Source organism: Gavialis gangeticus, unplaced genomic scaffold (assembly GCF_001723915.1).
Source record: "Gavialis gangeticus isolate Ggan-Ray unplaced genomic scaffold, GavGan_comp1, whole genome shotgun sequence".
NCBI lineage: Eukaryota > Metazoa > Chordata > Crocodylia > Gavialidae > Gavialis > Gavialis gangeticus.
In genome coordinates, this window is record NW_017729022.1 from 53,601,255 (window position 1) to 53,617,944 (window position 16,690).

The following is a 16,690-nucleotide window of genomic DNA, read 5'->3' on the forward strand; positions in this document are numbered from 1 at the left end:
GAGGCCCTTTTTTTTTTTTTTTTTTTTTTTTTTTTTTTTAAGTAGGGGAGTGGAGACAGGAGGGAAGATGAAAAATATTCCCTTATCACAGATAAAAATATTAATTCCTTATTTTGCCCTTTAAGAGAAAACTGACTTCCAGCAGAACAACTGAAATGCAAGGCAGGGCCTCTGTGGTTATGGCATGCTAGCTACTGGGAGCAATCAGGTTCTTCCTTTGATGGCGCAGGAGCTGACTATGTTCAAAGTAGAGATCCTACCAAAGGCTCTGGTTATGTTTCCTTACCTCTTTTAATGGCAGAATAAGTTTGGTCACTTGGTCTTTCCCTATATACTTGGCAAGGATTTCATAGGAATCATAACTCTTGCTTTGCCGAGCCTCCATGACCTTGGAGACGATTCCCCTGACCTCCTTTTCTTCAGCAATATCTCCAAACAGCTCTTGATTGAAAATCTTTTGAAACACAGTAGGGAGCAATGAGTAAGGACAGCAGAATAACCAGACCAGACTCAATAGGAACGCATAATTTACTTTACAAATACGAGAAAAATTACTTGGCAAGTTCACAGCAGACCCTGACCTCCTTTCCCCTATGTGCATAAAGTGACCCATACTGAATTAACTGAATTGAACTAAACTGAAGGAGCCTCTGTGCTGTGAGGCATATCTCCACAGCTGTTCCCTGCCTACTGCTGTAGTGAAAATTTTGGGGACAAGGTGCAGGAAGGAAGCAAACTAAATTTGCCATGACATTGTAAAAGGCAATTTCCAGCCTCACATCCCCCATTAGGAGTTCTGTAGAGGCTCCTGGGGCTCCTGAAGTCACAAGGCTACTGTAGAAGAGTAAAGCCTTTGAAGGGAGGGCACTATCTCCCCACTAATCACAAAAATACAGCTACTTGTTCCAAGAACAGGAATCTGCCTGTGGTCATATGACAGTACTAAAGTATAACTGAAGACAAGCCAAGCCACTTCTTTAATGGCTTGGGGATGCACCAAAGCTCAACTGCAAGCATCCCCATAGAAACACATGCCTGTCCCCTAGACCCTTCCATTTGCACTTGACAAGTGTCCCAATTTTTGTAATCAAACTATGTTTACCTCAATCAGAATGTCTAAGCAAGGGTCCAGATCACCAGCATGCAGCCTACTGGTAAGGCCTTTCAGTAAGAGATGCACAGTGAAAGTCAGCACGTGGACCTACAGAGAGAGAGAGAGAGAGAGAGAGAGAGAGAGAGAGAGAGAGAGAGAGAGAGAGAGAGAGAGTTTCTATCTCAGAACACAGGTATTTGTTATTGGTGGCTTTGTTTCTTAAAGGAGTGCTGGCTCAACCTATGGTCTGCAAGCTGCATCTGGCCCACAGAGTTGTGTCATCCAACCTGCGGGGCTCCCTACAGACCTGGAAATTTGGTGGTGGGGGAGAAGTGGCAAAATGAATTGCTTCCAGAGTGACAGCAGTTAATGCTGCCACCAGTTCCCCACCCAAAATTTATGGACCTGCGGGAAGTCCCACAAGTTGGATGATACGGCTCTTTATTTGGGTTCCAGTGTCAGGCAACAGGTAGATCCGGCATACAGGGTCAGGCCACTGTGCAAGATCATTCCGCAGCTGGATCTGGCACAGTGGACTGCACCCATGGATCAGCTCTGCACATGGGATCCAGTGGACCAGATTACACCCGTGCATAAACTGCACGTGGGATCTACCCAGCAGACCAGCTCTATGCCATCCAGTCCACAGGGCCAGATAGGTTGAGCACTCCTGTCTTAATCAGATCTGGGTATCTTGCTCACCTCAAAAATGCTCAAGAAATCCCCGCAGAAAAAACCGCAAAAACTACTGAGGAGACAACTGTTCAAAAAAACCTAATGATAGAAAATACGTATTTGCCCATTATCCAACACAATGATAATGAAAAATGCACGACTTCTTCCCTCCAGCCTTCAAAATGTAGTTTTTACCCACTTGAACATAACCTAAGACAGCTGCTGGGACCAACCAACGGAGCAGGCACACAAACAGCTTTAGTGGGAGCAGTACCGCTGGCACAGGCTGATACAGATACTTAAAGTTCTACCATCCCACTAATTCTAAGCTGCACTGAACTATTATTTATTATGTGCTAGATTTTAGCAAGGTGTCAAACATCTGGCCTGCGGGCCACATCTGGCCCGTGGAACCGTGCTGTCCTGCCCCTGGTACTGACCCTGAGTCTGATCAGATCCACAAGGGGCAGGCCTATACCCATGACACGGAGCCAGCCTGCAGGCTGGATCTGGCCCACGGACCCCCAGCATGCTTGATTCAGTAGCCACTCCAGCTGGTCTGAGACCCAGCTATGTGCAGTGTGGAGCCTGGGGGAGCAGAAAGTCCATTGCATGTGGCGCAGTCCAGCTGAAACAGCTGCAGCACTGCTCACAGTGGATGCCTGACTTGGACTACGTTGCACATGTCCACTCCAACCGTTCCAGGACCCACACCACATGTGGTAGTTCAACATACTGCATGCAGCGCAGGTCCTAAACTGGCTGGAGTTTAGGACATCATGTGTGGCACAGTCTGGCCAGGGCAACCACCATATGTACTGTGGCTGCTGCTGTTCCAGCTGGACTGCGATGAATGCAGTACCTATTCCAGCCACTCCAGGTTCTGCGCTGCACACAGTACAGGTCCAAGGCCAACTGGAGTGGCTACTAGAACAGGTATGCTTGGGGAGAGGGGAAAGGAATAAGGTCTGTTGGCTTGGAAATGGCATTTGAAGGTCTGGGTTTTTTTGGAATTGACTTATAGGTATAGGTATAAGGGTTCAAGATGGGCAGGAGGGGTTTAATGGATTTCTAAAGAGCTTGGGAGATGAACAGACAGCTTCTCTGAAAAAAGATGAGCTGTCTAGCACAACAAAGCCAACGGATGGGCACAGCCTGAGAACTGAGGGGGGCATCCATACCAGGAGATCGCAGCCTTCAAAGGCAGACAGGTTGTCTAACACAACACGGACACAGAGCCTGGGAACCAAGGAAGTATATACCATACTGTCCCATAACACAAGATAAGTGACACCAGCTACAAGGACCCAGAGCAGCAGGAGGCCTGAGTCCTGGTTTTGGGGGAACACACCACATTAGCAGAAGGCCCAGAAGGCTACGTGGATGTGTGACCACAGACAGACAACCAACCAGAGATGGCCACGGATGAAGAGTCATCAGGAGTCATCAAGGAGGGAGGTGAATACAAATGCAGAGACTTGAGATTAACAAAGCGTCCCTCCCGTCCCTTCTTGTCCCTCCCTGTTCCTTCTCAGGCCTCCTTCTTATCCTCCCTGAGAGGGATCCCCATCCCCATCCCCATCCCTGTCCCCCCTGGGAAGGGTCCCCGAGACCACCATGGACTGAGGGTATACCAGCAGCCCGGTTCATTCACCCCACTGGAGGGGAGCTGTGGGCCTTGGCATCCCACCTCCAGACTGCTGACACCCAAGAGAGACAGCTTCAGAGTGCAGCCTGCATCCTGACCAGATGTACTTTAACTCTGATGACAGCTCTAGGATGGGTAGATACAGAATCGCTTGATTGTTTGTACTGTTATTTGTCTGTTATCACCCTGTATCAATAAACTTGCCTATTATCAACTGGCAGGTGTTCTGGTCTGTCTGAGCATTGTGCTCACCTGGAACAAAGGTATAGGGGCTGGGTCCAAATCCAGGGCCAACAAGGTCTATGGGCCCTACCCAGCCCATGGACTGTTCCCATGTCATTCATCTCAGATGAGTTTGACATCAACATTGATGCTGTAAGTTCCAGTGAAAAAGATCATGAGAAGACAGACACCTCTGTGGTTGAGGCAGTCACTGGAGCTCAGGAGATCATGTTTCTATCCTCACCTCTACCATTCATATTCATTGTGCAACTTTGGGAAAGTCACTTTTGATGAAACCTTGGCCCTAAAGAAGTAAATGGAAAATGAAGTCCTGTTGACTCCCATGGAATCAGGATTTCATCCATAACCTCCTTGGTGCCCCATCTGTAAAATGGGGACAGCAGTGTTTCTTTTTCCATCACACCTATTTATATTGTAAGCTCTTATAGACATGGACTACTTCCCAGATGTCTGACAATGCTGGTCCCAATTCTTTCCCATACTACTAATTAACACTACTGTTAATTATTTAGCCACTCAACAGTTACACTCCTGCCACTCCTCCCAAGACTTACAAAAAAGCAAGAGAACAGGTGAGGAATAATGGAGGGGTTACCTGGTACCCATGGACAAGAGTTGACTGCATCTCTTTTAGGATGTATTGCAGATACTGGGCTCCCAGAGCTTCTATTATTTTAGTGAGGGTGTTCCGTGCAATGTCCCGGATTTCCTGTGCTCTGTTCCTCAGAAGTAAGCAGACTTTCAGGAGAATGCTGTAAACAGAGTGACAGCTCAGCACACACACAAAATAGAGTAGAACTCCACTGACTAGGGAGAATGCTTTTCATGGCAATTTCACTTTTTTTTTCTGACAGCTTCGCATAAGTTGAGTTACCCTCAAAGCCAGGCACTAGGCCTGTGCGAGTCGGCAGCGATCCGATCCGGCTTCAGATCTGGCCGCTTTGGAAGGCCACGATCAGACCTGGAGCTCCGGACCAGGTTTCCGCCTCGATCCGGCTGATGCGGCTCTGAAGCTTCGAAGCCGCCTTGGAGATCCGGCCGTAGGGTATAATGGGGAATCAATGAAATATCTATAAATTTGTTGGGTTTTGTCCAATTTAGATGAAACTTGCAGGGATTGTAGCCTCTGTTGAAAGCATGAAACCTGCCAAGTTTCAAGAAGATCAGTGCAGGAGGTTGTGGGGAACTGTACACCAAATTCTTGAAAGCCAAACTCCTGTCATGGCTGTGTGTTACAACAGAGGGGGGTCAAAACTGCAGGGGTGGTAGCTCTTACTGAGGCCACAAAGCCTGCCACATTTCAAGAAGATCGGTGCAGGGGTTTGATGGGAACTGCACCCCAGGCTGCGGACAAGCAAAACTCATGCCATGGGTGACCGTGCGTGTGTTAAGGCGCAGTGGGGTGACAGCTGCAGGGGTGGTGGCCCCTGCTGTGGCCATGATGCCTGTCAGCTGTCGAGGAGATCGGTTCAGCGGGGTTCTGGGGCCCTGCACCCCTAGCTGCTGACAGGCAAAACTTGTGCCAAGACTGTCTCTGTCTTGGGGCAGTTGATTGTCTATACTGAGTCTTTCCTCTCCCTAGCCTGGTTGTAGGTGCTAATCGATGCTTGTCAAGTCATTATGTAGTAGCTAGGTCCTGTGTATTCAGCTGGTCCCTGAGTAAATCCTGACTGATTGATTGGTAACTGGTAACACAGCATCTTAGCAGCCAGGCCTGCAGCAGTGTCTCCCCTCCCCAAGCCAGAGACAGTCCCACAAGCGCCCATGGCACCAGTTTTGCTTGTGCGCAGTTTGAGGGGCAGTTCCCCCCAAACCTCTGCACTGATCTTCTTGAAACTTGGCAGGCTTCATCCTCTCTGCAGAGTCTACCATCCCTGAAAATTTAATCCAAATCAGACAAAAAACAACAACGTTATAGATATCTTATTGTTTCCCCATTATACCCTATGGCCAGATCTCCGAGGCGGCTCCGAAGCTCTTCGGAAGCTCTGAACTGCTTCGGAAAGCCTAACAAGGCCAGCGCTTCGACCCAGATGTGCTGCTTTGGACTCCGAAGCGTCCGAAGCTTCTCCGGATCTGCAGCTCTGTCCGAAGCCTCGCACAGCCCTACCAGGCACCTCATTTTCTATTTTCAGAGAAGGTCTTAATACCATGTATGTATCCTAGACCTCCCCCTAAATGATGCTACTGTCCAGAGAGAAAGGATGATTAAAATGGAGAACTCGGTCTGGATTCTCTCCCTGACTCGGTATTTTACCCTGTACCTCCATTTATTAGTTAAGGATTCTATCCAGGCCCTTTTACAAAGATCAGGGTCCTTTTACAAAGAGTGAAAGAAAAGGGCACAGAATTAAATTCAAAGTCATTGTGAAAACATCTGTATTAAGGAAAAGGTAACAGGGTGCTTTAGGGCTTTTTCCTCACCCTAGATCACTGCAAATCTGCAGACTTAAAAAAATGCAAAAATACGCACAAGGCACGTCCTTATTCTTCTGATGTAATGAATTATGCCTGAGGAGCTCCTCTGGTCACTCCATCAAGCAGTGTACCTTGGTAGATTAGCTTCCATCACCTCCTGCGGCAGAGACTGCATCATTTTGACCATCGCAAAAGCTAAAGGGACTCGAACAACCTCTTCATCATTTACAACTTTGGATTTCACGAGCTTGTGCTCCTCATCTCTTTTCACCTGGAAGATGGTGAAGACACAAACTGCTCTGAATACTGGACAGCTTTCATGAACAACATAGTTTCTGACCCCAGAATGATCAGGCAGACATCTTAAGCTAGCAACCTGAATTTTTATCTCAGGAAAATGGCATAGTGCAGTAGCTATGTCTTATCAAATCTTACTGTCTCTTGTCTAATGCATTATATATACATCCATATACATACATACACACACATCTATCTCCTGAAGGGTTTGAGAGCTCTTTGCCAACTGGTCTCTTGGATGCTGTTTATAAAGGGACTCTCTGCTCGGAGCAAAGTGATTCAATGCATCTGAATAGACTTCTGAGTGACTTCTCTCACAAACTGATTCAATGCATCTGAATAGATGTCCACTCCTTCCCCGATGCATGCTGGGTGGAGACAGCCTGGTTTCCTTTATTTCCCATTCTCTCAAAATATAGCAACCGGAAGAAAGATATACCCAGGAATGTTATGTATGGAAGTACACACTGGGCACATCTACATGAGATGCTATGGTGATGTAGCATTGGCGGGCATGACCTGTGATGCCAACACTATTGTGCAGTAGCACTGACTAAGCAAGTACTAAATGACTGTGCAGTAACAACTGTGCAGTCCAGCGCATGTGTAGATGTTCCTGCTGGAGACCTTCCAACCACATATTTCTGGCACCCATTGGAGTTATTGTAGATATTAAAATTATTCTTTCAAGAAAAAATAAGGTTCAGTTAAACCTCACGTGTTAAGTCCTTATACACCCTGTTTACTGAGCACCTCAGTTTTAATGTCTTTAACCCTCTCAAAACCCCTAGGAGGTAGGGATGGACTGTTATTCCCATTTTACAGATAAAGAACCAAGGCTGACAGAAATTTAGTGATCTACCCAGAGGCATACATGAAGTCTGGTGAAACTGGACATTTTAACTCCGCTTTGCCAAATCTCATGCAAGCACATGATCCTTCACCTACTGTACTGTACTGTACAATCTGAGCTAACACCTCAGAGCTATTCATTGGTCTGAATAAAGTGAATCAGATGCAATGAGTGGCCCCGAATGTCTCCACACAGGCAAGTGAATGTACCAGGTACACTTAACTAGAGGGTTTGTCAGCAATCGGTTCGATATGCCATATGGAATGAATTCCCTTCATCAGCCTCAAGAAGTGGGCTCTCTTTAGGCTGAGGTACCACATGGAAGCTACTCTGAAATCTCCTACCCAGTGGCCCCTGTTCTTTGGATGGCTCCTAGCATTCATACAACAGTTATTTACAATGACAGCATATATATACAGGCCTTTCCATGCTACTTGCGCACCTTTGCTGCAAGACACCTCTGTAACTTGGGCAAGATGTTCTCAATTACTGTTTCTTGAATGTGTTTTATCAGACACTCCAGCTCTTCCTTATTTCTGGGAAGGGAAGAAATAGATTTGACCACTTTCTGGATGCCCTCAGATTCTTTAGTGACTGCCTGTTCAGGCTGAATTTGTGCTGGGTCATTCTGGTTTCCACCATCTTCAGGGATGTTCTGGTCCTTCTCTTCCTCAGCTGGTGCCTCCTCCCCCCCACTCTGCTCCAGTTCCATGGCTTCTTCGTTCTCTGCTCCCTGCTCAACATCCATGATATCTGCATCTGTCAGATGAAATCAAAACCATGCACTAAGTAGGTATAAAACTGAGACCATGGAGAGAAAATAGTGTAATCCTCCGAGTCTGAGCAGAGCTCTCACACTGTCAACCACAGGCACAACAAGCAACAGAGCCATTTCATAGTTGAAGCAGGAGTCATGTTGAGTGTCTTTGATAGCTGTGACTTTGAACTACACTTAGTGCCCTGTCTTGCAGCCCCTTCTCACATCGGGTAGTCCTGTCTGACAGTGGGGAAACAAGCCAAGTTGGCACCTGAGACAAACCCTGCAGGACAGCATGGGGGGAAAGGAGTGGGGCATGGGTTCTGAGAGCCAGGGGATGGGGTACCAGTCCAAGAGAAGCGGGGGAGGGGGCAGGAGGCATATGCAGACTTACTCATGCCAGGAAATCTAAATAATCGGCTGAGCTGCTGCACGTGCTCCACCTACCCAGCTCTACTGCTCTTAAAGCAATAGCCGCTGGGACCTGGTTCTGAAGTTCCCAGCATGGTAATGCTCTCAGGGCATGGGCTGGGTGGAGATTTCAGTGCCCCTCCTAATTCGGCATCCAGGGCAGGTGACCCTCTCACCTACCCCTAGTTACGCTACTGCTGTTTGACTGAATAAGTCTACATGCAAGCAAAAAGGCTGCAAGACTGGCTCCTAAGACTGGCTTAGCAGAGAACATTGCCACAGAAACCTAAGAGCCGATGTTCAAGTTTTGCCTGCTACCATTTCATATTTCTACTGAGTAAGAGCTATTATTCTATGTGCCGTACTGTGAGACAGACCTGCATCACATGCAAAAGTCACTAGGCAGACAACCACAAATGCAAACAAGACAAGTTCCTCAATCATAGCTGCAGCTGCAGTAGGATGGACTACCTTGCCCAGTCTTTGGCCAGCTAAGAAATCCTGCAATACTACTCCCACCAGTGTAATTTAGAGTACCCCCTGAACTGACCAAGTTATACCCAGGCTATTATGGTCTGTGGAAGCCTTAGGTTCAAAGAAAAAGTAAGGTGGTTTAAAAGCTGCCTTGCTCCAACCCCTCTCCTCACTGAGCCATGTACCAGGATAAAGACTGTAGTACTCCCAAGAAGTATCTTAGTCAAACCTGGCTTTCCAGTTAGTACAGGGTAGGCAATTATTTCAGCTGGAGGGCTGCTTAATGAGGTTTGGTGAGCTTTGGAGGGCCGCATTGGTAGACCTGCCCCTTGACAGGTGCTTCGCCCCAGGTCATATTGGGATTGGAAATCCTGGCCCTAACCCCTGACCTTTGCCATTAGAAAATCCTTTGCCCCCCTGAAAATACTCCTTTTCGGAGGGTGGGAACCAGAAAAAAACAAACCTGATGCTGGAAGTCAAACACCTACTATAACATATTTTAACTTTATTACAAAAAATATTTTTGTCGCAATTTGAGTATTGTGTATAGAGGTGACTGCATAATAACTCAAAAATAAAGTCTTAATCTTGTATACTGTGTGTGCGTGTATGCATGTGTGTGTGTGTGGTGTGGGGGGGTTGTGAAGGCATGTGGCTCTGTGTGGGTGGGTAATAGGGTATGTTGGAGGGTTGTATATGTGGGGAGGTTATAGGGGCAGGGTGTGGGTGTGTGGCATTTGTGGGGTGAGAGGGAGGGTTGCAAGGGTGGGGACCCCCCCACTCTACTTTCATGGTGTGCAGGTCCCACAGCCAGCGGCAGCAGCAGCAGGTGGGAGCACTCAGGGGATTGGGGGGCTGCGCCCGGCACAGGCGGTGGTACCTGGTAGAGCATGGCTCCGCCCAGTGCTGCACATGGGGGTGAGGAGTGCAGCCTGGCCAGGCTGCCTCTACCTCCAGGTCTCCCCATTGCACACGTGCAATACCTGCACTTGCATGCCACTGGAAGGGAGATCCACACGCTGGAGCTGAATGCCTTCGCTGCTCCTTGCTGCGCAGGTCCTGGGACTCCCTTCCTCTTCCAGCAGAGTCCCAGGACCTGCGCAGTAGGGAGTGGTGAAGGCAGCTGGGTCCAGTGTGTGGACCTTCCTTCTGGTGGTGTGCGAGTGAGGGAGTTGCACGTGTGCAGCAGGGAACCCCAGCAATACAGGTGGCCCAGCTGGGCTGCGCTCCTCACTCCCACATGTAGTGCTGGCTGGACCCATGCACTGCCAGGCACCAGCGCCTGTGCCAGGTACAAGCACCCCAAGCACCCCCGCCTGCTGCTGTCATGCACCGTGGGGGCAGTATAGGGGGAGCCTCCACACACCCCCACCCTCCCTCACACTAACAACCTGCCCATCTGAGCTCCATGCTGCTGCTGCCCCTCTGGGTGCAGACTCCATGCTCCTGCCCAGCTTCAGCTCCCCCACCACCATTGCCCCTGTCCCTGCCGCTTCCCTACCTGCTGCCCAGAGTTAACAGGATGCTGGGGAAGCCAAGCAGGTTCCCTGGTGGCTGCAGCAGTAGCAGCAGCACCCCCGCTCCAAAGCTGTGCACTGGTTGGACCGGGCCTTTCCGCCCACAAGGGGAGGGGTGAGGCCCAATAGGGTATGTTGGCCGGGGGGAGGGGTATATAGTGGGCGCCTTGCTCCCATCCTCATGGGAGGAAGGACTGGGCAGGGTACAATTAGTTGGTGGGTGCCGCAGGCCAGATGAAAGTGCCTGGTGAGCCAGATCTAGCCCATGGGCCATATTTTGTCCGCCCCGGAGTTAGTAGATAACTTGAATGTATAAAGCCATAGAATGCTTTAAGTATCAACACACTAGGCATGTCTACACAAGACACTTACTACACATTAGCCTAATAACACTGTGCAGTAGTGCATCACAGCACAAACTGTGTTAATAGCCTACTGCACAGTGTTGTTAGGCTAATATGCAATAAGCGTCACTAAATAACTGTGTGCCAACACTACTACAAAGTAACCCTAGGTACTGTGCATTTAGTTAATACTTTATTAAGCAAGTACTAAATTAAAAGCATTATCTAAGGCACATTAATGAACGTGCAGATGTGCCCACTGAGTAGCCAGGGTATACGTTTCTATCATCAAGAATCATACTACTCACCCTCATTCTGAATTGTCTCAAGACGCTTTTCAAGTGTTTCATGGTCAAAGTGAAAAGCTTCTAGTACGGTCACTAACAAGCTGTCAAGCAGATTGAAAAAAAGATCAATTCTTGGTGTACAAAGGAAAGGATCTCCTGATCTCAAAGCCTGATCTTGCTACTTATTTATTAATTTTACAAATAATTATCACTTACAAAAGCCCAAGTCAGAGAAAATGCTAAAAATCCTTCAAATATTCCTTAAACATGATTTTTCACTGAATAATTTTACATTTGTGGCTTTAAAAGTAAGTGACAATAAGCAATGAAAAAAACAATCACTGTACCTCACACCCAGTTTTTGATTGATCTGTCCAGTTTGTAAAACATGAATGAAATGCTTTAAATGGTACATATAAGCTGACCAAGAGAGATGCCTGCAAACAGCTCCTACAACTTCAACTGAAGCAGTTATCATATTTTCATGCTGTCCAAAAACAAACAAAAATCAAATCACTACTAGCATACTTTTTTAAAATTACTACCTGCAACCTAGTTAATTCAACAATTCATAAGGCTAAAAGAAAGGGGGGGTTTGTATTTAGATCTTCCAGACTTCCCAGAGTCACCAGAAAATGAATGAAATAGAACAAACTAAGATGTTGACCTTTTAATGCCATACCACTGCTTAAACATGAGTTTAACTTTACCTGAATAAGGGAACAACTGTGTGCAAAGTTAAACATGTACATAAAGGGATTTCTAATGTCATGAAAATGTCTTGAGTACCTGTTTACTAAGTACGATTTAAGAAGCCACACTGATCCCTCACTGCTTCTGTTTAGAGCAGTGGTGACCACCCTTTCTGCCACATGGGCCGGAAGAGCAATGCCTGGTCTGTCTGCAAGCAATATCCAGCTGGTCAGCCAATCCAGCACACGGGATGGGCATGGCAGGGCCCAATCTGGCTGTGTGGAGGAGGCTGGAGAGCAGCTTGGCCCCAAGCTGCTTGTGCAAAAGTTTGGGGGATGGGGGGATGGGATGGGACTTTAACCCAACTTGGCCACATGGGGGAGAGGGGGCACGACTCAGCTACACGTGGCTTGGAAATTTGGCAGCAGGGGAGGAGTGGCAGTATTAACTGCCGCTGCTCCCCCGCCACCAAATTTTCCAATCCCGGTGGGGAGCCCCATGGCCTGGATGGCATGGCTCTGCAGGCTGGATCTGGCCTCTGGGCCAGGAATTGAGTATCTCTGGTTTCAAGTATTGAAATATATATGGCAGGTGGGAATAACTTTAACATTAAAAAAAAATACTTTGGGGTTTTAAAATCTTCACAAGTCTCTCTAGGTCTGTATTACATTTTCTTCATTTAAAAGATTGTCTGTTGTACAAGAATGACAGAGTAGACATCATCACACTAAGTTGTCTATTTTCATTATAAAACTGATCCTGATTCCAGAAGATCTCAACCAGTCCCTGTATTTTTTTTCCAAATGAAATCTAATTTTTGTTATGCCAATCTCTTTTGGTTGGTACTGCATGCATATTGTACCATACATATTTTGCTACCAAGACAGTAACTGATTATATTTCATGGGCAAGCTCTCTCCAACAGAGCATCTATTAATTGCCTGGAGGTGGAAGAAAAATTTTCTACCTAATTAGGTTTTAAAATGAATCATCTGAATAACAGGATATAAGTAGTACAGAAAGCAAAATAAGTAATCAAGGGAGCAGCCCTGCAAAATAGCATTTGGTAAGCATTTTATGGAATTATGGCCAAACATTTAGTCTACCTTCACCAATGGGAAAAAAGGCAGAGAACTGTCATTTGAAAAGCAATATACTCCACATCCGTCACACTTAAAAATGCTGGAGGCAGAAAGACATAACAAGGATGGATGCATTAGTGTTAAATTAGCTTGATGTTAAAAACCTACCTTAAGCATTTTCTCATCAAAAATAGTTGTAGTTGCATAAGGCATGATGTAATTTTGCAGAGACTTGGAGGACAGAGCAATCTTGTCTTCACTTATGTGCTTAGCTAATTTCTTTAAGGCTCGTGCTCTTCTGTGGATCTGAGAGAAATTTGCAAGTTAATTAACAAGATTCGCAGTTACAGAAGGTCAGAAAACAGAAGCCAGGTGCTCAACCCGAGAGGGTAAACAGAAGTTCCAAGTCTTGTCCCAAGTCCAAAAGACTACAGACCCAGCACTAGGCACCTCTGACAGACCAGGGCTGTCATTTCTCTTTCTACAAAAGAGAAGTAAAAAGCGAGGGGGAACCTTCGCCTGCCCTTTCCTTTGAGGTGCAGCCCATGGGTCCTGAGGGAAGTAGCTGGGAACCATCCCATTCAATCCCATCCCATTCCTCGCCACTTCCTTGAGCTGCTCCCTAACTCTCCTATCTGGGTCACTCTTGTTTGGTAAGCTTCCTCTTACTGTTGCTCTCTCCATAGCTTCTCTCAGCCCCAATTCGTTATAGGCTGCAGCTGCAACTGTTTCTAACTTGCTGCTTGGTCATTGCTGAGGCAGGCAGTTAAGTTCTTCGTTAACCTCTTTCAGACTTTTGCTGTGAGAGGTATATATACCCTGTCACACCTGAATGAGAATCCAAGACATTAATGAATACTTAAATGTGATTGTGATCTTTTTAGACAAATAAAGAAGATCAAAGATACTGGGATCACATTATGAAAAATGTCATGCAAATGGAAACATAAAATAACTGTTTTTTTAGAGACTTTCATCTCTTCAGGGATGGTAAAGAGCAGCTTATTTTCTGTCTTCAATCTATATCTTCCATTCATTTTAGAAGAAGAATAGAAGAAGAAGATCTATTTTCTATCTTAAATCACTTTGATTAGAGAGCACACACCGAAGCAACTGTTTCAAAATCATCAAGAAAACACAGAGCCTAAGTCTCTATCTCAGTGAGATTTACGAGCCACATTATTTTAAAAAAATGTAACCTGGGTACTTTTGAAAACTACACCTCTTGATCCAATGCTAGATGCTCTGGTGAAAAAGAAGTGCTGCCTTTTACCTGAATATGCTTCATGTTCTCAAAGAAGTCCATCTCAGGGTCATGGCAGTCAGTCAGCTGGACCAAGTCTTGAAACTCAGCATGCTTTGGAAACGTTTGAATCAAGCAGGAAAGCAATGATGTGTAGTCTTGTTGAATGCTCTACAAATGGCAAATGGCCACGGTAAGTGTTCACAAGAAATGCAACAGAACATCATTTAGAACAGGGCTGTCCAATGTCAGAGCTGCCAGGGACCACGTCGCATAGGTGGTGGGTTGCAGGCCCCACGTTGGGGACTGCATGGGCTCCTTAGGAAGTCCACCGTGTGCAGCCCCTCTGCAATCACCCACCACTGCTGCTGTGAGAGTTCTCCCCACTGCCACCACTACATGGGTGATTTCCCCTCTCTCCAAACACACACACACACCACTGCCACACAAACAGTGAGCCTCCTCCCTTCTCCCCACCCCTGCCCCACTACCCACCACTGCCAGTTGGACAGGCGAGAATTAGAACAAAAGCTAATCAAGTCAACTTGACTTCCAAAGCTACCTGTTGTTGCTGTTTGTTACAGATACATTTAGCTTTTTTGTAAAGTACACAAAATATAGCAAATTTCTGTCCTACAGAAATGTCAAATTTAGAAGGTAAGATACAGAGAAGACTACAGCAAGAGGAGTTAAGGATTTTTTAAAGATCTGAAGCAAGAATAGTTTTTCTATGCAGGGAATTCCCAATATTTTTTCACATACAATACATTAAAGAATAAAAAATGCACTGTGTTTTTGAAAGGTATAATGAAGGGAAAAAAAGATCTTTCTTTATAGTAGCTGTAGCAGCAGCTAGGGAGCTGAATCTGCTCACTGCTCTGCTCCCTGTGAGTTTCACATAGATTTTACTTTCACTTTTACTTGGTAACAGGCAGAAACTGTTTCCACTATTTCTGGTACATAATGCAGACTTTAATTTCCAGCACCTGTTTTTTCCCCCCCAAAATGTGTCTGTTGTATGCAAGAAAATATGGTACTTGCATCTTCCATTACAAAGATAAGGATGACCAAATCGTAACATCAAGACAACCAGGGGATAAACATTAAGATGTTAACTACTTACTTCAGTTTTGCTTTTCAAACCTTTTCTCAGAGCTTCCAGGAGAGTGTGCTGGATTATTTCTTTGTATTCATCTTCTGTGTGTTCAATTTCTGCTAGCCGACGGATAATGCTAGTCAAACACAGGCTGGCACTGTCGCTTAAGGACATATCCCCCAACTGATGAGATAAAGAGAAATTACAGCATGTAAGCTTAGCAGCAATAGCAAATTTAGCATATTTTCACCATAAGCTACAGTTTCACAGCTGGATTAGCATCTCCCCTCTCCCAGCAGACACCCAGGTTTCAGCAAGCTGTAGCACAGGGATCATAATAATTTTCCCAGGAATAGTGTTTGGATACTGCTACAAAAGAGAAAAGTCTTAGCTTCTATGAAAAGGGGCAATTTGAGAAGTTGTTTGTTATCTTTTGATAGTGATCAAAAGAACTGGAATACAACATTAATTACACAAGTACTGTATTAATAAACATGAGAAAAAAAATTCACCAACCTGAATGGTATAGAAGCAATTATGCATAACTGGAATGATAAAGTTGATATCCACTTCTTGCATTTCTTTAATACGAGAAGCAATTGCCTGGAATGCTGACAAGCGAACATCAAAGTCGATATCATCAAGATGCCGTTGATCAAAGGCATTCAGCTAAGAGACAGAGAACAAAACAAATAATTAAAGAGTTTAAAACATGTTTTAACACAATGTTGAAAAAAAGGGTAAAAAAAAGTGTACATACCTTAACTACATCTGTAATGTATTTCAAGTCACTCTCGAAATCAGATAAAGTCTAAAAAAGAAACAAAAAAAATCCAATAAACAAAACTAAACTAAACATGGGAAATGAATCATATGCAGCAATTATGTCAGAACCTTCAATCTGTTCTTGCAACAATCTAACATTTAGTTTTGACCACTTTAGAAAGCAAGATAAAGTAAAATGAAAGGGGGAAGCTGCCCTTATTTTGACAAAAAGGGCTAATACATGGATTTATTTTCATTTCAGTGCCTGAATTTTAAAGATGCACTCCTGCACATTTTGAATTTCATTACCTCTACTGAATATTTCACAGATTTCTTGCTGAAAACAAGGGTAATGTGTGCTATTCAAGGCAAGTACAAAACAGTCTGCCTGAATGCTATAAACCTGAGATGGCAAAGTATAAAGAAAATCAACGTCAGGCAATAATAGTCAGTTTTATACATAAATGCACAGAACTTGTTATGATGATCTAATGGCTCAGATAGTTATTTTACTCAACAACTGACAGATTTAAGCATATTCTCCATGGAATAACAACAGATAAAGTTGCTTTTTATTATTTCTCATGTGTTAGAACAAGAATAACACTACTACAGAAAGGCACTTAAATGTAGTACCTGAAACACCAAACAGAGCGTCTGTCGAGATAATTTGTTCTGAATTACAGAGAAAAGTTTTGCCAGAGGTTTGAGGAAGCTTGTGGGGTTTGAGCAGTGCCTCAGCAAATTTTGCACGGTCTCCAGGATGTCAATCTCTGTATCCTGAAAGCAAGAGA

At 45.3% G+C, this 16,690-nt stretch overlaps 1 protein-coding gene across 1 annotated transcript in view; it reads right to left on the minus strand.

Moving 5' to 3' along the window:
- Positions 1 to 16,690, minus strand: part of UTP20 (UTP20, small subunit processome component) — a 102,807-nt gene that overhangs the window by 23,733 nt on the left and 62,384 nt on the right. The window contains exons 33-45 of the mRNA XM_019514992.1: positions 16,533 to 16,676; positions 15,892 to 15,942; positions 15,648 to 15,800; positions 15,159 to 15,314; positions 14,066 to 14,206; positions 12,961 to 13,098; positions 11,365 to 11,504; positions 11,039 to 11,118; positions 7,670 to 7,986; positions 6,209 to 6,348; positions 4,255 to 4,411; positions 1,103 to 1,201; positions 287 to 454 (exon numbers count right to left, since the gene is read on the minus strand). Of these exons, the coding sequence (XP_019370537.1) occupies positions 287 to 454; positions 1,103 to 1,201; positions 4,255 to 4,411; positions 6,209 to 6,348; positions 7,670 to 7,986; positions 11,039 to 11,118; positions 11,365 to 11,504; positions 12,961 to 13,098; positions 14,066 to 14,206; positions 15,159 to 15,314; positions 15,648 to 15,800; positions 15,892 to 15,942; positions 16,533 to 16,676 (1,884 nt within the window). The remainder of the gene's footprint in view (positions 1 to 286; positions 455 to 1,102; positions 1,202 to 4,254; positions 4,412 to 6,208; positions 6,349 to 7,669; positions 7,987 to 11,038; positions 11,119 to 11,364; positions 11,505 to 12,960; positions 13,099 to 14,065; positions 14,207 to 15,158; positions 15,315 to 15,647; positions 15,801 to 15,891; positions 15,943 to 16,532; positions 16,677 to 16,690) is intronic.